At 44.2% G+C, this 22,855-nt stretch overlaps 1 protein-coding gene across 1 annotated transcript in view; it reads left to right on the top strand.

Moving 5' to 3' along the window:
* Nucleotides 1-3,847: 3,847 nt before the first annotated feature.
* Nucleotides 3,848-22,855, top strand: part of TNNI3K (TNNI3 interacting kinase) — a 167,825-nt gene continuing 148,817 nt past the window's right edge. Inside the window, exons 1-2 of the mRNA XM_069738278.1 lie at nt 3,848-3,921; nt 7,064-7,172. Coding sequence (XP_069594379.1) covers nt 3,882-3,921; nt 7,064-7,172 — 149 coding nt within the window. The 5' untranslated portion in view covers nt 3,848-3,881. The remainder of the gene's footprint in view (nt 3,922-7,063; nt 7,173-22,855) is intronic.

Genomic DNA, 22,855 nt, shown 5'->3' on the forward strand with positions numbered 1-22,855 from the left:
TACATAGGAGCAGTATTATAGTAGTTATATTCTTGTACATAGGGGCAGTATTATAGTAGTTATATTCTTGTACATAGGAGCAGTATTATAGTAGTTATATTCTTGTACATAGGAGCAGTATTATAGTAGTTATATTCCTGTACATAGGGGCAGTATTATAGTAGTTATATTCTTGTACATAGGGGGCAGTATTATTGTGGTTATATTCTTGTACATAGGAGCAGTATTATTGTGGTTATATTCTTGTACATAAGAGGCAGTATTATAGTAGTTGTATTCTTGTACATAGGAGCAGTATTATAGTAGTTATATTCTTGTACATAGGGGGCAGTATTATAGTAGTTATATTCTTGTACATAGGAGCAGTATTATACTAGTTATATTCTTGTACATAGGAGCAGTATTATAGTAGTTATATTCCTGTACATAGGGGCAGTATTATAGTAGTTATATTCTTGTACATAGGGGGCAGTATTATTGTGGTTATATTCTTGTACATAGGAGCAGTATTATAGTAGTTATATTCTTGTACATAGGAGGCAGTATTATAGTAGTTGTATTCTTGTACATAGGAGCAGTATTATAGTAGTTATATTCTTGTACATAGGGGGCAGTATTATAGTAGTTATATTCTTGTACATAGGAGCAGTATTATAGTAGTTATATTCTTGTACATAGGAGCAGTATTATAGTAGTTGTATTCTTGTACATAGGAGCAGTATTATAGTAGTTGTATTCTTGTACATAGGGGGCAGTATTATAGTAGTTATATTCTTGTACATAGGAGCAGTATTATAGTAGTTATATTCTTGTACATAGGAGCAGTATTATAGTAGTTATATTCTTGTACATAGGGGGCAGTGTTATAGTAGTTATATTCTTGTACATAGGAGCAGTATTATAGTAGTTATGTTCTTGTACATAGGGGGCAGTATTATAGTAGTTATATTCTTGTACATAGGGGCAGTATTATAGTAGTTATATTCTTGTACATAGGGGCAGTATTATAGTAGTTATATTCTTGTACATGGGGCAGTATTATAGTAGTTATATTCTTGTACATAGGAGCAGTATTATAGTAGTTATATTCTTGTACATAGGAGCAGTATTATAGTAGTTATATTCTTGTACATAGGGGGCAGTATTATAGTAGTTATATTCTTCTACATATGAGCAGTATTATAGTAATTATATTCTTGTACATAGGGGGCAGTATTATAGTAGTTATATTCTTGTACATAGGGGCAGTATTATAGCAGTTATATTCTTGTATATAGGGGGCAGTATTATAGTAGTTATATTCCTGTACATAGGGGGCAGTATTATAGTAGTTATAGTCTTGTACGTAGGAGCAGTATTATAGTAGTTATATTCTTGTACATAGGAGCAGTATTATAGTAGTTATATTCTTGTACATAGGGGCAGTATTATAGTAGTTATATTCTTGTACATAGGGCAGTATTATACTAGTTATATTCTTGTACATAGGAGCAGTATTATACTTGTTATATTCTTGTACATAGGGAGCAGTATTATACTTGTTATATTCTTGTACATAGGGAGCAGTATTATAGTAGTTATATTCTTGTACGTAGGGGCAGTATTATAGTAGTTATATTCTTTGTACATAGGGAGCAGTATTATAGTAGTTATATTCTTATACATAGGGGGCAGTATTATAGTACTTATATTCTTGTACATAGGGGGCAGTATTATAGTAGTTATATTCCTGTACATAGGGGGCAGTATTATAGTAGTTATATTCTTGTACATAGGGGGCAGTATTTTAGTAGTTATATTCTTGTACATAGGGGGCAGTATTATAGTAATTTCATTTAGCTTTGCTGCATTATCTTGGTGCTCGATTTTTCTTTATGTCCCTGTCTGTCGCATTTTATTTATCGAGCAGAACATTATCTCTTTCCATCTTCTAAACATATGTAAATATAATGTTGGACAGACATTAAAATATGCTCAGCCTGGAATAAATGCATTTGTTATTGCAGACACCAGGCATTCATTGTACCTGAATCCAGCCGGCAAATAACTATTATTAATACAGTAATGATACAATAACGCGTCTCCAGCTGGGTGATTTATCGCTCGCTCGCACATATAAACAGCTCCAGCTCCTGATTGAAAATCTGACGCCTCGCTCGGCCGTTTTTCACTTTTTGTCATTAAACGCATGTAAAGTAGGTCAGTTATTACGCTGAATGATGTATAGATTAATTGTGGCGGCTGATGAAAAGTCTGGATATTCTGCATCTAAAGTGACACCGGACGGATATTTATCGCCCTAAATAAAATCCGATATTGAACGAGCGAATTTCGGGCTTTTGAATGAATTTCTGAGTAGCTCCGGATTTTACATACAGATGTAGCGGAAATGTCATCTGGTTAAATGTCTAGCGATTCCTTGTCATTCGTGATTTACATAGGGCTGCAGATAATATTTATCTTAAAAGGAAAACACACATAGAAACCTCTTATTTCCCAGAATAATAACTTATTTCTGACTCTTTTTAAAGGGGTAGTCCAGGATTACAAAAGCAAGGCCGCCTCTTTCAGAATCTGCTCTACACCTGTCCATTGAAGTGAATGAGGGCGACCTGCAATACCACACACAACCACTGGACATGGGCGGCGCAGTTTTTTTTTTTTTTTAATAAATATATAATGTTTTGTCTAATACTAAATACCCTTTTTAATAATGTTTATGATAATCAGATAGGAACTTTGTGAGTGGTGACAAGGCCCTTATGCCTTCTAAGAAAACACCATTATTGTACATGGCACATGATGGGTGCATTTATTTGAGATGCTAAATTTGGGATCTTCCCAGGAATACGGACACTTGGGTGTGCTGGTGTTATACTGCTATAATACTTGGGTATTAAATCAAAACTATAAGGCTATGTTCACACTTTGCGGATTTTGCTGCGGATCTGCAGCGGAGTTTCCCATGAGTTTACAGTACAATGTAAACCTATGGGAAACAAAAAACGCTGTGCACATGCTGCGGAAAAAAACGCGCGGAAACGCAGCGGATTACATTCCGCAGCATGTCACTTCTTTACTGCGGATTTTCACCTGCTCCAATAGGAAACTGCAGATGAAAATCCGCAGAAGAAACCGCAGTAAAAACCGCGATAAATCCGCAGTAAAAACCGCAACGGGTTTTCACTGCGGATTTTGGAATTCCGCTGCGGAAAATTCCACAGTGGAATCCGCAAAGTGTGCACATAGCCTGAACCAACAGTCCCGATTTTTTTTTTTTTTTTTTTTTGTTAAGCCCCCATTGTATCTGCACCTTCCTGCGACAATCCAGAAACGCCTGCATCTGTTCTTAGATCGTTGTCCGTTCCCAATGTTTGGTTTTGGATTTCTTAAAATGACTTTGCAACTTTTTTTTTAAAGTTGCAATTCATAAACCAATCTAAAACCTCATATAAATAAGAATATCCACTTTCGAAAAGTGCCAAAAACAAAATAATATAGCAAAAAGTAACTTTTTTTTTTTGCACCAAAAAAATAGCTTGCTCCAAAATTTGCAACTTTTTGACTTCAGAAAACATCTGCAAAATCCTTGATGCCCCCGAAGCCCCGCACCCGAAGCCCCGCACCCGAAGCAGATGAGAAAGTTGCAGACAGATCATAAGTGCCATCCTCTGCCTGCCAGTCATTACTGTGCACGCACACGTTCGGCTCTGCTACATCTGCGGACTGATTAGCTCCTCTCCTGGCATTGTTGTCTGGCATTCCATGGACAGGAGGATATTTTTAGCTGGGGGCCATCGCTTTGTGTTCAGCAGTTGTGATAGCTGCGACTCATATTCCTGGGATCCGCGGCCGCTACAGAGGAGACGTCCTATAAAGTAATGGGGAATTATAAATCTAGGCCGAGCCAGACCTGCACGGGTAATGTATAGGATTCTATATGTCTATAGTGGGTGGGATGGACGCTTACTATTACAGGCTCCGTTGTATGGACACCGTGTGACCCCACTGTGGATTATTGGTGATGCCCACTATTGGGCACTGATAACTCGTGTACTCCGCTGTCACAGAAGCCAGGGGAGGAATAATTGGGACGTCGCCTGAGTCATATTTTGGGAAAAAAAAATCTGATCTGTGCAAAAACCCCACTAATATTGGTGAAGCAATCCTACACTGGGCTCGCCGCTCTACAGAAATGACATGTCTGCTGTCGTGGCCAAAAGTTTTGAGACTGACCCAAGTTTTATTTTTTTTACAAAGTTTACAGCTTCAAACGTTTCAGAAGTTTTTACAATTTTATTGTCAAATACATGAAATTTCTGTTAAACCTCAATATTCCCGGCGCCGACCCTTTATTTTTAAGGTGAAAATAACTTTGCAGGAAGTTCAAGGACCGACAGCAGAGGTCGGGGGACAGATATTTTGATGAAGACCAGGTCACACGGCAAAAGTGATAACTAAGTGGCTCAGAGAGTAAAACTTGAATATTTTTGGTCAATGGCCAGGAAACTCCCCAGATCTCTGTCCCATCAATTCTAAAAAGCCACAAACAAAACAAAAAAAAGACAAATTGTGATAATTCCAAGCTCTGATGAGACAAGAACGGGCGGCCAGCAGTTAACATTTGGCCCAGAAGCCGATATCCAGCCACGGGGTGAAGGGCAGGAGCGCAGAGAGTAAGGGGCAGGAGAACGTAGAGTAAGGGGCAGGAGCACGGAGAGTAAGAGGCAGGAATGCGGAGAGTAAGGGGCAGGAGCATGGAGAGAAAGGGGCAGGATGGCAGCGAGTGAGGGGCGGGAGCGCGAGAATAAGGGGCAGGAGCGCAGAGAGTAAGGGGCAGGAGCATGGAGAGTAAGGGGCAGGAGCGCAGAGAGTAAGGGGCAGGAGCGCAGAGAGTAAGGGGCAGGAATGCGGAGAGTAAGGGGCAGGAGCATGGAGAGTAAGGGGCAGGAGCGCAGAGAGTGAGGGACAGGAATGCGGAGAGTAAGGGGCAGGAGAGTGAGGGGCAGGAGCGCGGAGAGTAAGGGGCAGGAGCGGGGAGAGTAAGGGGCAGGAGCGCAGAGAGTAAGGGGCAGGAATGCGGAGAGTAAGGGGCAGGAGCGCAGAGAGTAAGGGGCAGGAGCGCAGAGAGTAAGGGGCAGGAGCGCAGAGAGTAAGGGGCAGGAGCGCAGAGAGTAAGGGGCAGGAGCGCAGAGAGTAAGGGGCAGGAATGCGGAGAGTAAGGGGCAGGAGCATGGAGAGTAAGGGGCAGGAGCGCAGAGAGTGATGGACAGGAATGCGGAGAGTAAGGGGCAGGAGAGTGAGGGGCAGGAGCGGGGAGAGTAAGGGGCAGGAATGCGGAGAGTAAGGGGCAGGAGCGCAGAGAGTAAGGGGCAGGAGCATGGAGAGTGAGGGACAGGAATGCGGAGAGTAAGGGGCAGGAGAGTAAGGGGCAGGAGCGCAGAGAGTAAGGGGCAGGAGCGCAGAGAGTAAGGGGCAGGAGCGCAGAGAGTAAGGGGCAGGAGCGCAGAGAGTAAGGGGCAGGAGCGCAGAGAGTGAGGGACAGGAATGCGGAGAGTAAGGGGCAGGAGAGTGAGGGGCAGGAGCGCGGAGAGTAATGGGCAGGAGCGCAGAGAGTAAGGGGCAGGAGCGCAGAGAGTAAGGGGCAGGAGCGCAGAGAGTAAGGGGCAGGAGCGCAGAGAGTAAGGGGCAGGAGCGCAGAGAGTAAGGGGCAGGAGCGCAGAGAGTAAGGGGCAGGAGCGCAGAGAGTAAGGGGCAGGAGCGCAGAGAGTAAGGGGCAGGAGCGCAGAGACTAAGGGGCAGGAGCGCAGAGAGTGAGGGACAGGAATGCGGAGAGTAAGGGGCAGGAGAGTGAGGGGCAGGAGCGCGGAGAGTAATGGGCAGGAGCGCAGAGAGTAAGGGGCAGGAGCGCAGAGAGTAAGGGGCAGGAGCGCAGAGAGTAAGGGGCAGGAGCGCAGAGAGTAAGGGGCAGGAGCGCAGAGAGTAAGGGGCAGGAGAGTGAGGGGCAGGAGCGCGGAGAGTAATGGGCAGGAGCGCAGAGAGTAAGGGGCAGGAGCGCGGAGAGTAAGGGGCAGGAGCGCGGAGAGTAAGGGGCAGGAGCGCGGAGAGTAAGGGGCAGGAGCGCGGAGAGTAAGGGGCAGGAGCGCGGAGAGTAAGGGGCAGGAGCGCGGAGAGTAAGGGGCAGGAGCGCGGAGAGTAAGGGGCAGGAGCGCGGAGAGTAAGGGGCAGGAGCGCGGAGAGTAAGGGGCAGGAGCGCGGAGAGTAAGGGGCAGGAGCGCGGAGAGTAAGGGGCAGGAGCGCGGAGAGTAAGGGGCAGGAGCGCGGAGAGTAAGGGGCAGGAGAGTGAGGGGCAGGAGCGCGGAGAGTAATGGGCAGGAGCGGGGAGAGTAAGGGGCAGGAGCGCAGAGAGTAAGGGGCAGGAATGCGGAGAGTAAGGGGCAGGAGAGTGAGGGGCAGGAGCGGGGAGAGTAAGGGGCAGGAGCGCAGAGAGTAAGGGGCAGGAATGCGGAGAGTAAGGGGCAGGAGCGCAGAGAGTGAGGGACAGGAATGCGGAGAGTGAGGGGCAGGAGCGGGGAGAGTAAGGGGCAGGAGCGGGGAGAGTAAGGGGCAGGATGGCGGAGAGAAAGGGGCAGGATGGCGGGGAGAAAGGGGCAGGAGTCTGGAGAATAAGGAGCAGCGCTGGGAATATTGAGGCGTTACAGAAACTTCATGGATTTTTCATTAAATTGTAAATAGTTGAGTCAATCTGAAATCTTTTGGCTGCTCCTGTATAGGATCCAGCGCCATGACGGATCCCCAGGGTGGTCCTGCCAATAAATGCTGTCGGGGGGCAGCCAAATGGTGGCACATGAACTACCGTAGACGCTGTAATATAAAGAAGTCCGGACTCCATATTGCATGGAAAATATATTCAAACTAATAGACAGGAAAAGGGGAACTACTGAAAATCAGGTTCCCAATCCCCCATTTTTCGAGGTGACCCGGCCACATTACCTTCACCTCACAACTGCATCCAGAGATAACGAGGGGCTTATTAACCACTATAATGTCCGGCTTGTTATAGATGAGTGGAAGAAAAAAGTGAGCGAGTCGTATCAGGTGATTGTGGAGCGGCTGGAGGACGACCTTCACCTGAAGGAGCTGGAGCAGACGGAGCTACAAATGGTTTTCAGGTAAAGTCCTTCTGTGAATTCTCCACTATCAGATGTAGCAGAGTTGGTTTAGCCCAGCCCCTCACCATGAGCTTTACATGGGACTGTCAGCAACCCCATTCATTATATACAGTGGCGCTAACCTATTCCATAGTGTTGTACACAGCGTGTGGTTATTAATATCAGTTCTTGCCTCCCAATGTCTCATCTCACACCCACGGGGGTCATCCTGAGTTTTGTGAAGCTGTGGTCATCCCATGGGGAGATGATCTCCTCTTCTAGGAGTAACGGTGCTCCTCATTCACAGGCTGCAAGCGGTGATGTTGATGGTCACCCACAGCGAGAATGGACAATCGGCTTTCACAGATTTCCCAACTATTCCAAATAATTGCGTCGACCCTGGAAAAAATAAATCTGAAAGATTCCCTAAAAAGCAGCAAATACACTACGGTTCCAAAGTTTGGTGTCACCCAGACAATGTTGTGTTTTTCCATGAAAACTCCTACTTTCATTAATCCAATGAGTTGTCAAATGAATTGAAAATCTAGTCCAGACATTGACCAGGTTCGAAAAATAATTTTTATTTGAAATAATAATTTTCTCCTTCAAACTTTGCTTTCCTCACAGAATGCTTCCTTTGCAGCAAATCCAGCATTGCAGACCTTTGGCATTCTAGCAGTTAATTTGCTGAGGTAATCTGGAGACATTTCCCCCCATGCTTCCAGAAGCCCCTCCACAAGTTGGTTTGGTTGATGGGCACTTTTTGCACCATACGGTCAAGCTGTTCCCACAACAGCTCAATGGGGCTGAGATCCGGTGACTGCGCTGGCCGCTCCATTACAGATAGATACCAGCTGCCGGCTTCTTCCCTAAATAGTTCTTGCATAATTTGGCGGTGGCTTTGGGTCATTGTCCTGTTGTAGGATGAAATTGGCTTCAATCACGCACTGTCCACAGGGTATGACATGGCATTACAAAATGGAGTGATAGCCTTCTTTATTCAATATCCCTTTTATCTTGTACAAATCTCCCACTTTACCAGCACCAAAGCAACCCCAGACCATCACATTACCTCCACCATGCTTGACAGATGGCGTCACACTCTTCCAGCATCTTTTCAGTTGTTCTGCGTCTCACAAATGTTCTTCTGTGTGATCCAAACACCTCAAACTTGGCTTCGTCTGTCCATAACACTTTTTTCCAATCTTCCTCTGTCCAATGTCTGTGTTATTTTGCCCATATTAATCTTTTATTAGCCAGTCTCAGATATGGCTTTTTCTTTGCCACTCTGTCCTGAAGGCCAGCATCCCGGAGTCGCCTCTTCACTGTAGACGTTGACACTGGCGTTTTGCGTGTACTATTTAATGAAGCTGCTAGTTGAGGACCTGTGAGGCGCCAATTTCTCCAACTACAGACTCTAATGTACTTGTCTTGTTGCTCAGTTGTGCAGCGGGGCCTCACACTTCTCTTTCTACTCTGGTTAGAGCCTGTTTGTGCTCTCCTCTGAAGGGAGTAGTACACACCGTTGTAGGAAATCGTCAGTTTCTTGGCAATTTCTCACATGGAATAGCCTTCATTTCTAAGAACAAGAATAGACTGTCGAGTTTCACATGAAAGTTCTTTTTTTCTGGTCATTTTGAGGGTTTAATGGAACCAACAAATGTAATGCTCCAGATTCTCAACCAGCTCATAGGAAGGTCAGGTTTATGGGTTCTCTAATCAGCCAAACTGTTTTCAGCTGTGCTAACACACTTGCCCAAGGGTTTTCAAGGGTATTCTACCATCCATTAGCCTTCTTACACAGTTAGCAAACACAAAGTACCATAAGAACACTGGAGTGATGGTTGTTGGAAATGGGCCTCTATACACCTATGAAGATATTGCATTACAAACCAGACGGCTGCAGCTAGAATAGTCATTTACCACATTAACAATGTATAGAGTGTATTTCTGAATCATTTAATGTTAGCTTCATTGGAAAAAACTGTGCTTTTCTTTCAAAAATAAGGAAATTTCCAAGTGACCTTAACCCCTTCCCGACCTTTGACGCATACGCTGCGTCATGAAAGTCGGTGCCATTCCGACCCATGACGCAGCATATGCGTCATGGAAAGATCGCGTCCCTGCAGGCCGGGTGAAAGGGTTAACTCCCATTTCACCCGATCTGCAGGGACAGGGGGAGTGGTAGTTTAGCCCAGGGGGGGGTGGCTTCACCCCCTCGTGGCTACGATCGCTCTGATTGGCTGTTGAAAGTGAAACTGCCAATCAGAGCGATTTGTAATATTTCACCTAAAAAACTGGTGAAATATTACAATCCAGCCATGGCCGATGCTGCAATATCATCGGCCATGGCTGGAAACACTTATGTGCACCCACCCCACCCCTCCGATCGCCCCCCCAGCCCCCCGATCTGTGGTCCGCTCCCCTCCGTCCTGTGCTCCGCTCCCCCGTCCTCCTGTCCGCTTCCCCGTGCACCAATCACACCCCCCGCGCTCCAATCAAACCCCCCCGCACTCCGATCCCCCCCCGCACACAGCGACCCCCCCCCCGTGCTCCGATCCACCCCCCCCGCACAGCGATCCCTCACCCCGTGCTCCAATCCTTCCCCGTGCTCCAATCCTCCCTCCCGTGTTCCGATCCACCCCCCCCATGCTCCGATCCACCCCCCCGTGCTCCGACGCCCCCCCCGTGCCCTGATCTCCCCCCCTTATACTTACCTGGCCGCCCGAGGTCCGTCCGTCTTCTTTCCTGGGCGCCGCCATCTTCCAAAATGGCGGGCGCATGTGCAGTGCGCCCGCCGAATCTGCCGGCCGGCAGATTCGTTCCAGAGTGAATTTTGATCACTGAGATATAACCTATCTCAGTGATCAAAATAAAAAAAATAGTAAATGACCCCCCCCCCGTTGTCACCCCCATAGATAGGGACAATAAAAAAAATAAAGAATTTTTTTTTTTTTCACTAAGGTTGGGGTAAGAACTAGGGGTAGGGTTAGGGCTAGGGTTAGGGCTAGGGTTAGGGCTAGGGTTAGGGTTTCGGTATGTGCACACGTATTCTGGTCCTATGCGGATTTTTCCGCAGCGGATTTGAAAAATCCACAGTGCTAAACCGCTGCCGATTTATCGTGGATTTACCGCGGTTTTTCTGCGCATTTAACTGCGGTTTTACAACTGCGATTTTCTATTGGAGCAGTTGTAAAACCGCTGCGGAATCCGCAGAAAGAAGTGACATGCTGCGGAATGTAAACCGCTGCGTTTCCGTGCAGTTTTTCCGCAGCATGTGTACAGCGATTTTTGGTTCCCATAGGTTTACATTGAACTGTAAACTCATGGGAAACTGCTGCGGATCCGCAGCATTTTCCGCAGCGTGTGCACATACCTTTAGAATTAGGCTATGTGCACACGGTGCGGATTTGGCTGCGGATTCGCAGCAGTGTTCCATCAGGTTTACAGTACCATGTAAACATATGGAAAACCAAATCCGCTGTGCCCATGGTGCAGAAAATACCGCGCGGGAACGCTGCGTTGTATTTTCCGCAGCATGCCAATTCTTTGTGCGGATTCCGCAGCGTTTTACACCTGTTCCTCAATAGGAATCCACAGGTGAAATCCGCACAAAAAACACTGGAAATCCACGGTAAATCCACAGGTAAAACGCAGTGCCTTTTACCCGCGGATTTTTCAAAAATGATGCTGAAAAATCTCATACGAATCCGCAACGTGGGCACATAGCCTTAGGGTTGGGTTGGAATTAGGGTTGTGGTTAGGGTTAGGGGTGTGTTGGGGTTAGGGTTGTGGTTAGGGGTGTGTTGGGGTTAGGGTTGTGATTAGGGTTACGGCTACAGTTGGGATAAGGGTTAGGGGTGTGTTGGAGGTAGAATTGAGGGGTTTCCACTGTTTAGGCACTTCAGGGGGTCTCCAAACGCAACATGGCGCCACCATTGATTCCAGCCAATCTTGTATTCAAAAATTCAAATGGTGCTCCCTCACTTCCGAGCCCTGACGTGTGCCCAAACAGTGGTTTACCCCCACATATGGGGTACCAGCATACTCCGGACAAACTGCGCAACAATTACTGGGGTCCAATTTCTCTTGTTACCCTTGAGAAAATAAAAAATTGCTTGCTAAAACATCATTTTTGAGGAAAGAAAAATGATTTTTTATTTTCACGGCTCTGCGTTGTAAACGTCTGTGAAGCACTTGGGGGTTCAAAGTGCTCACCACATATCTAGATAAGTTCCTTGGGGGGTCTAGTTTCCAAAATGGGGTCACTTGTGGGGGGTTTCTACTGTTTAGGCACACCAGGGGCTCTGCAAACGCAACGTGACGCCCGCAGACCATTCCATCAAAGTCTGCATTTCAAAAGTCACTACTTCCCTTCTGAGCCCCGACGTGTGCCCAAACAGTGGTTTACCCCCACACATGGGGCATCAGCGTACTCAGGAGAAACTGTACAACAACTTTTGTGGTCCAATTTCTCCTGTAACCCTTGGGAAAATAAAAAATTCTGGGCTAAAAAATTATTTTTGAGGAAAGAAAACGTATTTATTATTTTCACGGCTCTGCGTTATAAACTTCTGTAAAGCACTTGGGGGTTGAAAGTGCTCACCACACATCTAGATAAGTTCCTTTGGGGGTCTAGTTTCCAAAATGGGGTCACTTGTGGGGGGTTTCTACTGTTTAGGTACATTAGGGGCTCTGCAAACGCAACGTGACGCCCGCAGACCATTCCATCAAAGTCTGCATTTCAAAAGTCACTACTTCCCTTCTGAGCCCCCACGTGTGCCCAAACAGTGGTTTACCCCCACACATGGGGTATCAGCGTACTCAGGAGAAACTGGACAACAACTTTTGTGGTCCAATTTCTCCTGTAACCCTTGGGAAAATAAAAAATTCTGGGCTAAAAAATTATTTTTGAGGAAAGAAAACGTATTTATTATTTTCACTGCTCTGTGTTATGAACTTCTGTGAAGCACTTGGGGGTTCAAAGTGCTCACCTCACATCTAGATAAGTTCCTTTCGGGGTCTAGTTTCCAAAATGGGGTCACTTGTGGGGGGTTTCTACTGTTTAGCCACATCAGGGGCTCTGCAAACGCAACGTGACGCCCACAGAGCATTCCATCAAAGTCTGCATTTCAAAACGTCACTACTTCACTTCCGAGCCCCAGCATGTGCCTAAACAGTGGTTTACCCCCACATATGGGGTATCAGCGTACTCAGGAGAAACTGGACAACAACTTTTGGGGTCAAATTTCTCCTGTTACCCTTGGGAAAATAAAAAATTGCGGGCTAAAATTCATTTTTGAGAAAATAATTTTTTTTTTTTATTTTCATGGCTCTGCGTTATAAACTTCTGTGAAGCACTTGAGGGTTCAAAGTGCTCACTACACATCTAGATTAGTTCCTTTGGGGGTCTAGTTTCCAAAATGGGGTAATTTGTGGGGGATCTCCAATGTTTAGGCACACAGGGGCTCTCCAAACGCGACATGGTGTCCGCTAATGATTGGAGATAATTTTCCATTTAAAAAGCCAAATGGCGTGCCTTCCCTTCTGAGCCCTGCCGTGCGCCCAAACAGTGGTTTACCCCCACATATGGGGTATCTGCATACTCAGGACAAACTGGACAACAACATTTGTGGTCCAATTTCTCCTATTACCATTGGCAAAATAGGAAATTCCAGGCTAAAAAATCATTTTTGAGAAAAGAAAAATTATTTTTTATTTTCATGGCTCTGCATTATAAACTTCTGTGAAGCACCTGGGGGTTTAAAGTGCTCAGTATGCATCTAGATAAGTTCCTTGGGGGGTCTAGTTTCCAAAATGGGGTCACTTGTGGGGGAGCTCCATTGCATAGGCACACAGGGGCTCTCCAAATGCGACATGGTGTCCGCTAACAATTGGAGCTAATTTTCCATTCAAAAAGTTAAAAGGCGCGCCTTCCCTTCCGAGCCCTGCCGTGTGCCCAAACAGTGGTTTACCCCCACATATGAGGTATCGGCGTACTCGGAAGAAATTGCTCAACAAATTTTAGGATCCATTTTATCCTATTGCCCATGTGAAAATGAAAAAATTGAGGCGAAAATAAATTTTTTGTGAAAAAAAAGTACTTTTTCATTTTTACGGATCAATTTGTGAAGCACCTGGGGGTTTAAAGGGCTCACTATGCATCTAGATAAGTTCCTTGGGGCGTCTAGTTTCCAAAATGGGGTCACTTGTGGGGGAGCTCCAATTTTTAGGCACACGGGGGCTCTCCAAATGTGACATGGTGTCCGCTAAAGAGTGCAGCCAATTTTTCATTCAAAAAGTCAAATGGCGCTCCTTCCCTTCCAAGCCCTGCCGTGCGCCCAAACAGTGGTTTACCCCCACATATGAGGTATCAGCGTACTCAGGACAAATTGGACAACAACTTACGTGGTTCAGTTTCTCCTTTTACCATTGGGAAAATAAAAAAATTGTTGCTGAAAAATCATTTTTGTGACTAAAAAGTTAAATGTTCATTTTTTCCTTCCATGTTGCTTCTGCTGCTGTGAAGCACCTGAAGGGTTAATAAACTTCTTGAATGTGGTTTTGTGCACCTTGAGGGGTGCAGTTTTTAGAATGGTGTCACTTTTGGGTATTTTCAGCCATATAGACCCCTCAAACTGACTTCAAATGTGAGGTGGTCCCTAAAAAAAATGGTTTTGTAAATTTCGTTGTAAAAATGAGAAATCGCTGGTCAAATTTTAACCCTTATAACTTCCTAGCAAAAAAAAATTTTGTTTCCAAAATTGTGCTGATGTAAAGTAGACGTGTGGGAAATGTTATTTATTAACTATTTTGTGTCACATAACTCTCTGGTTTAACAGAATAAAAATTCAAAATGTGAAAATTGCGAAATTTTCAAAATTTTCGCCAAATTTCCGTTTTTATCACAAATAAACACAGAATTTATTGACCTAAATTTACCACTAACATGAAGCCCAATATGTCACGAAAAAACAATCTCAGAACCGCTAGGATCCATTGAAGCGATCCTGAGTTATTACCTCATGAAGGGACACTGGTCAGAATTGCAAAAAACGGCAAGGTCTTTAAGGTCAAAATAGGCTGGGTCATGAAGGGGTTAAACTTTGGAACGGTAGTGTATATCCTGCTCTCAAATACTGTCACCTCTCTGCGTATCTGCACTTTCCCTGCTCCTCTGTGCTGATACTGAGAATATTCTGTGCACGGTGCTGCCGGGAGCGGAAGGAGAGGGGTAAGCAATGGAGCGACAGTGTCAAGAATACACAGCCAGGGTGATCAAGCAAGCTCCATCAGTGTTATCACGCGGTTAGAGGAACGCGCTCATGTAATAGTCTGACAAGTGATGGCCGCCGCTCCGGATGCTTCCACTGCTAGATCGGTTATTGGGCAAATCACAGTAAGCATATGGTATATACACCTTTGATGCCAACGCATGGGACATATATTTATATACACGGACCCCTGTACGGTCACTGTCAACTCCGCTGCCACCACCAATCATTTATACAAGCCGATTGGACACCCGTTACAGGAAGCGTACAGAAAGCTATAGGATGCATCTTAGTCTTTAAACATTGAGATTCTCCGCTTTTTTTTTACCCTTGAAGATCCATGGTGAAAGATATCACCGTCATGTTTCCTATCACAAATGTATCTGTTCATAGATGGGAGACATGCCATAGATCTTGTCGTCTATCTGGCAGATCTCCATTTGGCGGTATGCCGACCATCGCACAGCGATGTGAAACCTTGTTTTCCATTTGCCATTTCATCACGTTTCCAAAAATAGGAATTTCCTATCTATTACAGTGGGGCAAAAAAGTATTTAGTCAGTCAGCAATAGTGCAAGTTCCACCACTTAAAAAGATGAGAGGCGTCTGTAATTTACATCATAGGTAGACCTCAACTATGGGAGACAAACTGAGAAAAAAAAATCCAGAAAATCACATTGTCTGTTTTTTTAACAATTTATTTGCATATTATGGTGGAAAATAAGTATTTGGTCAGAAACAAAATTTCATCTCAATACTTTGTAATATATCCTTTGTTGGCAATGACAGAGGTCAAACGTTTTCTGTAAGTCTTCACAAGGTTGCCACACACTGTTGTTGGTATGTTGGCCCATTCCTCCATGCAGATCTCCTCTAGAGCAGTGATGTTTTTGGCTTTTCGCTTGGCAACACGGACTTTCAACTCCCTCCAAAGGTTTTCTATAGGGTTGAGATCTGGAGACTGGCTAGGCCACTCCAGGACCTTGAAATGCTTCTTACGAAGCCACTCCTTCGTTGCCCTGGCGGTGTGCTTTGGATCATTGTCATGTTGAAAGACCCAGCCACGTTTCATCTTCAATGCCCTTGCTGATGGAAGGAGGTTTGCACTCAAAATCTCACGATACATGGCCCCATTCATTCTTTCATGTACCCGGATCAGTCGTCCTGGCCCCTTTGCAGAGAAACAGCCCCAAAGCATGATGTTTCCACCACCATGCTTTACAGTAGGTATGGTGTTTGATGGATGCAACTCAGTATTCTTTTTCCTCCAAACACGACAAGTTGTGTTTCTACCAAACAGTTCCAGTTTGGTTTCATCAGACCATAGGACATTCTCCCAAAACTCCTCTGGATCATCCAAATGCTCTCTAGCAAACTTCAGACGGGCCCGGACATGTACTGGCTTAAGCAGTGGGACACGTCTGGCACTGCAGGATCTGAGTCCATGGTGGGGTAGTGTGTTACTTATGGTAGGCCTTGTTACATTGGTCCCAGCTCTCTGCAGTTCATTCACTAGGTCCCCCCACGTGGTTCTGGGATTTTTGCTCACCGTTCTTGTGATCATTCTGACCCCACGGGGTGGGATTTTGCGTGGAGCCCCAGATCGAGGGAGATTATCAGTGGTCTTGTATGTCTTCCATTTTCTAATTATTGCTCCCACTGTTGATTTCTTCACTCCAAGCTGGTTGGCTATTGCAGATTCAGTCTTCCCAGCCTGGTGCAGGGCTACAATTTTGTTTCTGGTGTCCTTTGACAGCTCTTTGGTCTTCACCATAGTGGAGTTTGGAGTCAGACTGTTTGAGGGTGTGCACAGGTGTCTTTTTATACTGATAACAAGTTTAAACAGGTGCCATTACTACAGGTAATGAGTGGAGGAAAGAGGAGACTCTTAAAGAAGAAGTTACAGGTCTGTGAGAGCCAGAAATCTTGATTGTTTGTTTCTGACCAAATACTTATTTTCCACCATAATATGCAAATAAAATGTTAAAAAAACAGACAATGTGATTTTCTGGATTTTTTTTTCTCAGTTTGTCTCCCATAGTTGAGGTCCACCTATGATGTAAATTACAGACGCCTCTCATCTTTTTAAGTGGTGGAATTTGCACTATTGCTGACTGACTAAATACTTTTTTGCCCCACTGTATATCAAGGCAGTTCATAAAAACCTCACTTCATAATTTCTGTGAAGTAGACAAACGGGTTTTACATTTTCTGTTTAGGTCTTATTTCTACCGATCATAAATCTGCCCTTCTCCACATTCCTATGCATTCAAACTGATTGACCTAACATCTGCTAGCTATTAGGATTTTCCTTAGTTACCTGTTTCCAAAGGAGGGTGTGGGCTGCATAGGGGGTCAGTTGAAGGTAACTTGCTAGATTGCCAACAATTTTATCCCTTCTCTGAAGATGTCTGTAAAGATTTTAATTTTTATCTCTGACAGTCAGTATTAGGGTAGCCGAGAAGAAAAGAGGGGATGTTCCCAGCTCCATTTAAAATGGTTCTTTTACTGAAAAACTAAGATTAGAATATGCTTTCCATGGGAGGAAAGGTCATACGCACTCTGGCGTCATTTGTCAAAGGATGTAGGAGAGTGTCTGAAACGAGTTGCATTATGTCCATTGTATATATATAAAGGATATTGTAATCTTAGTTTTTCAATGAAAGAACATATTTTAACTGGAGCTGGAAACATCCGCAATTTTCTTATCTGTTGCCTCTCACCTGGTCAGGACAAAACTCCTGCACATTGAGCCACTGCAGGTCAGCTGGTTTACATCTATGCACTTTATCAGTATTGGGGTAGCTCCGCAGTTTGTATACAGCAGAATAGCGAGTGCAGCTCTGGAGTATAATACAGGATGTAACTCAGGATCAGTAATGTAATGTATGTACACAGTGACTGCACCAGCAGAATAGTGAGTGCAGCTCTGGGGTATAATACAGGATGTAACTCAGGATCAGTAATGTAATGTATGTACAATGACTGCACCAGCAGAATAGTGAGTGCAGCTCTGGAGTATAATACAGGATGTAATTCAGGATCAGTAATGTAATGTATGTACAATGACTGCACCAGCAGAATAGTGAGTGCAGCTCTGGAGTATAATACAGGATGTAACTCAGGATCAGTAATGTAATGTATGTACACAGTGACTGCACCAGCAGAATAGTGAGTGCAGCTCTGGAGTATAATACAGGATGTAACTCAGGATCAGTAATGTAATGTATGTACACAGTGACTGCACCAGCAGAATAGTGAGTGCAGCTCTGGAGTATAATACAGGATGTAACCCAGGATCAGTAATGTAATGTATGTACACAGTGACTGCACCAGCAGAATAGTGAGTGCAGCTCTGGAGTATAATACAGGATGTAACCCAGGATCAGTAATGTAATGTATGTACACAGTGACTGCACCAGCAGAATAGTGAGTGCAGCTCTGCAGTATAATACAGGAGGTAGCTCAGGATCAGTAATGTAATGTATATACACAGTGACTGCACCAGCAGAATAGTGAGTGCAGCTCTGGGGTATAATACAGGATGTAACTCAGGATCAGTAATGTAATGTATGTACACAGTGACTGCACCAGCAGAATAGTGAGTGCAGCTCTGGAGTATAATACAGGATGTAACTCAGGATCAGTAATGTAATGTATGTACACAGTGACTGCACCAGCAGAATAGTGAGTGCAGCTCTGCAGTATAATACAGGATGTAACTCAGGATCAGTAATGTAATGTATGTACACAGTGACTGCACCAGCAGAATAGTGAGTGCAGCTCTGGAGTATAATACAGGATATAACTCAGGATCAGTAATGTATGTACACAGTGACTGCACCAGCAGAATAGTGAGTGCAGCTCTGGGGTATAATACAGGATGTAACTCAGGATCAGTAATGTAATGTATATACACAGTGACTGCACCAGCAAAATAGTGAGTGCAGCTCTGGGGTATAATACAGGAGGTAGCTCAGGATCAGTAATGTAATGTATATACACAGTGACTGCACCAGCAGAATAGTGAGTGCAGCTCTGGGGTATAATACAGGATGTAACTCAGGATCATTAATGTAATGTATGTACACAGTGACTGCACCAGCAGAATAGTGAGTGCAGCTCTGGAGTATAATACAGGATATAACTCAGGATCAGTAATGTAATGTATGTACACAGTGACTGCACCAGCAGAATAGTGAGTGCAGCTCTGGGGTATAATACAGGATGTAACTCTGGATCAGTAATGTAATGTATGTACACAATGACTGCATCAGCAGAATAGTGAGTGCAGCTCTGGGGTATAATACAAGATGTAACTCCGGATCAGTAATGTAATGTATGTACACAGTGACTGCACCAGCAGAATAGTGAGTGCAGCTCTGGAGTATAATACAGGATGTAACTCAGGATCAGTAATGTAATGTATGTACACAGTGACTGCACCAGCAGAATAGTGAGTGCAGCTCTGGAGTATAATACAGCATGTAACTCAGGATCAGTAATGTAATGTATGTACACAGTGACAGCACCAGCAGAATAGTGAGTGCAGCTCTGGAGTATAATACAGGAGGTAACTCAGGATCAGTAATGTAATGTATGTACACAGTGACTGCACCAGCAGAATAGTGAGTGCAGCTCTGGGGTATAATACAGGATGTATCTCGGGATCAGTAATGTAATGTATGCACACAGTGACTGCACCAGCAGAATAGTGAGTGCAGCTCTGGAGTATAATACAGGATGTATCTCAGGATCAGTAATGTAATGTATGTACACAGTGACTGCACCAGCAGAATAGTGAGTGCAGCTCTGGAGTATAATACAGGATGTATCTCAGGATCAGTAATGTAATGTATGTACACAGTGACTGCACCAGCAGAATAGTGAGTGCAGCTCTGGAGTATAATACAGGATGTATCTCAGGATCAGTAATGTAATGTATGTACACAGTGACCGCACCAGCAGAATAGTGAGTGCAGCTCTGGAGTATAATACAGGATGTATCTCAGGATCAGTAATGTAATGTATGTACACAGTGACTGCACCAGCAGAATAGTGAGTGCAGCTCTGGAGTATAATACAGGATGTATCTCAGGATCAGTAATGTAATGTATGTACACAGTGACTGCACCAGCAGAATAGTGAGTGCAGCTCTGGAGTATAATACAGGATGTATCTCAGGATCAGTAATGTAATGTATGTATACAGTGACTGCACCAGCAGAATAGTGAGTGCAGCTCTGGAGTATAATACAGGATGTATCTCAGGATCAGTAATGTAATGTATGTACACAGTGACTGCACTTTCATGTTGTAGAATATTTCTATTTGTGATCTGTATATGAACCTTTGCTCTCAGCTTTCAGTAATTATGTTTCTGGCAGAAATAAGGTGGCCGTCTAAGAACACAAATAAAGACAAGTCTTGAGATTTGGCAAATTGATTATTTATTGCTTGTATTTGTCTTTTCTGCACAGAATTTACAAGCGCGGGGCGATGTGCGAGGAGAGATTTGCGGAATGTCATGGTTAATTACATTGTAATTATGTCAGTGAGATATTATTTCCATTAGCGCTGATGCAGATTGTGGTTTAACATTATCTAAACAATCCTTCTTGGCAAGCAGATAAATATTGCAAAGAAATTTATTAAAGGTTCGCCATGAATTCTTCACACAACTTTTATTGTTCAGAACTTGCATTAGCATTAATATAATTACACGGAGTATCTTAAAGTCGTAGAGGCAGATTATCCGTCTAGCTATTTTAATTTTACAGGGTTAATATGCAGAAACAGCGCCACTCCTGTCCAATGGCCGGGTATGGCATTGCAACTTGGCACCATTGAAAAACTTCACCATCTATGTGCAGGATAATACATTTTTTTCTGAATGGAAAAAGCTGAATTTTTCTAACCTCTAATCTATGTGGAACTACAATGTTCATCTGTTCATCCTGGACCTCCTAGTTCACGCACATTCTGTCATTAGATGTAGATAGATCAAATAGTCAGATGCAATAAATGGTTAACTCTTCAACTTTGACTGCTTGGTTTTGGAGATGGCAGCTGCCAGCTGATGCAGGTAGTCACTGCCGTTAGTGGGATGGGAAGTGAATACACATGTATACTGGAAAGATTGCAGGATCCTGAAGCCACTGGTTCTGTGATGATGTCCTGTCCCAGGAGGGTTTATTGGTACATTTGTTTTTTTGTGGAAAATGTAACTTATACATGCAGCACCCCAGGTAACCGGTTGCTGCAGTGATGTTGCCTTCCCTTAGGGGAGGGTGATGTCACGCTTGGAGGCGAGGGAGATCCTATCTATCAGGTAAGGCACTCGCATTCAACACAATCTGAATCTAGGCCAGGAGGGGGAGCTCAGGACCTGGATTCAGGGGAGTTTCCTCACACTATATGTATTCTGGTCTGGAGGAGGAGCCGGTCAGTTTGAGGGAGACAGTGGAGGGAGACAGTTGGTCTCCAGTAGCTGAAGGACGTCTGGAGCAGATATGGGGACGAGCAGCCACGAGGGAACTGCTACCCCTGGAAAGAGAAACAGAAGGAGAGTTGAATTGTGGAGGAGCTGAGAGGAAAGAAGCACAGAGGAAAAGGCTCAGCAGGGGAATAGAGGAAGGACACGCTCAGAGTCAGAGCGCAGAAGTCGGGTACCGGGAGCCCGAGGTCGCGTTGTTCTCCAGGACGCGTGACCGAATCGGAGGGCATAGTACTATATGTCAATTGTCTGTAACAAGTCTGAGGTGAAGCATTAGCCCTAAGAGCCGGGTCATCTAAGAGATCCTATGAGCAGGCTCAAACTGCCTATCGTACAGACATCTGTCTTAGGACAGGAGAAAGGGGACTTGCACTGAGCTTCAAGCAGCAAGGACCTAATTAACTAAACGGCGCTAGCAGGAAAGGCTTACGGACCTCGCCTGGTAAAGGGTTCTCTTATTGCCTCCAAGCCGGCCGGACCACAGCTACCTTGTACTTGGTACCCTGGACTGAGGCCTACTACTGCCATCAGTAAACCAGGTAAAGACTTGCAAATCTGTGTCCTCTTTCTTTGTGCATTTATCGGCTTACACCATCTTGCCATACACCTGGGAAGCCCTGGGGACCCCGCTTCACCTGTGGGATGCGTTACCATCCTGCAACAAAATCACCCCAGAGGACCCCTTTAAGCAGCGTCGGTCCCTACTGACCGAACACCACAGGTGGGGTCACAAACATAGACATTGCAAATCCCCTTAAAGACCTTTCCCTTTAATTGGACACCCAGGGCCACGGACCAGGTCGCAGCCACCGTGACAACCCCTTTAAGACCGGACCCGGTACCAAGTACACCCATGCCCTGGTGGGCGCTCCATACAAAACGAGACTTGAACTGCGCTACTGTCTATGATGAATTCATTATCCAAACATGGAGAGAGGAGACATCATAAATCACACCCCGGACAGAAAACAGAGGAAACACCATAGTCACAAAGTGATACATAAAATGCATAACTTATACCTGCTAAATAAAAATAATGTTAATACAGTTACACATTCTTCTCCAGAGGGGGCAGTATTATAGTAGTTATATTCTTGTACATAGGAGCAGTATTATAGTAGTTATATTCTTGTACATAGGAGCAGTATTATAGTAGTTATATTCTTGTACATAGGGGCAGTATTATAGTAGTTTATTCTTGTACATAGGGGCAGTATTATAGTAGTTATATTCTTGTACATAGGGGCAGTATTATAGTAGTTATATTCTTGTACATAGGAGCAGTATAATAGTAGTTATATTCTTGTACATAGGAGCAGTATTATAGTAGTTATATTCTTGTACATAGGAGCAGTATTATAGTAGTTTATTCTTGTACATAGGGGCAGTATTATAGTAGTTATATTCTTGTACATAGGGGCAGTATTATAGTAGTTATATTCTTGTACATAGGAGCAGTATTATAGTAGTTATATTCTTGTACATAGGGGCAGTATTATAGTAGTTATGTTCTTGTACATAGGAGCAGTATTATAGTAGTTATGTTCTTGTACATAGGAGCAGTATTATAGTAGTTATATTCTTGTACATAGGGGCAGTATCGTAGTTATATTCTTGTACATAGGAGCAGTATTAAAGTAGTTGTATTCTTGTACATAGGAGCAGTATTATAGTAGTTATATTCTTGTACATAGGAGCAGTATTATAGTAGTTATATTCCTGTACATAGGGGGCAGTATTATAGTAGTTATATTCTTGTACATAGGAGCAGTATTATAGTAGTTATATTCTTGTACATAGGAGCAGTATTATAGTAGTTATATTCTTGTACATAGGGGCAGTATGATAGTAGTTATATTCTTGTACATAGGGAGCAGTATTATAGTAGTTATATTCTTGTACATGGCAGTATTATAGTAGTTATATTCTTGTACA

This window comes from Ranitomeya imitator, chromosome 8, assembly GCF_032444005.1.
Source record: "Ranitomeya imitator isolate aRanImi1 chromosome 8, aRanImi1.pri, whole genome shotgun sequence".
In the NCBI taxonomy this organism is placed as follows: domain Eukaryota; kingdom Metazoa; phylum Chordata; class Amphibia; order Anura; family Dendrobatidae; genus Ranitomeya; species Ranitomeya imitator.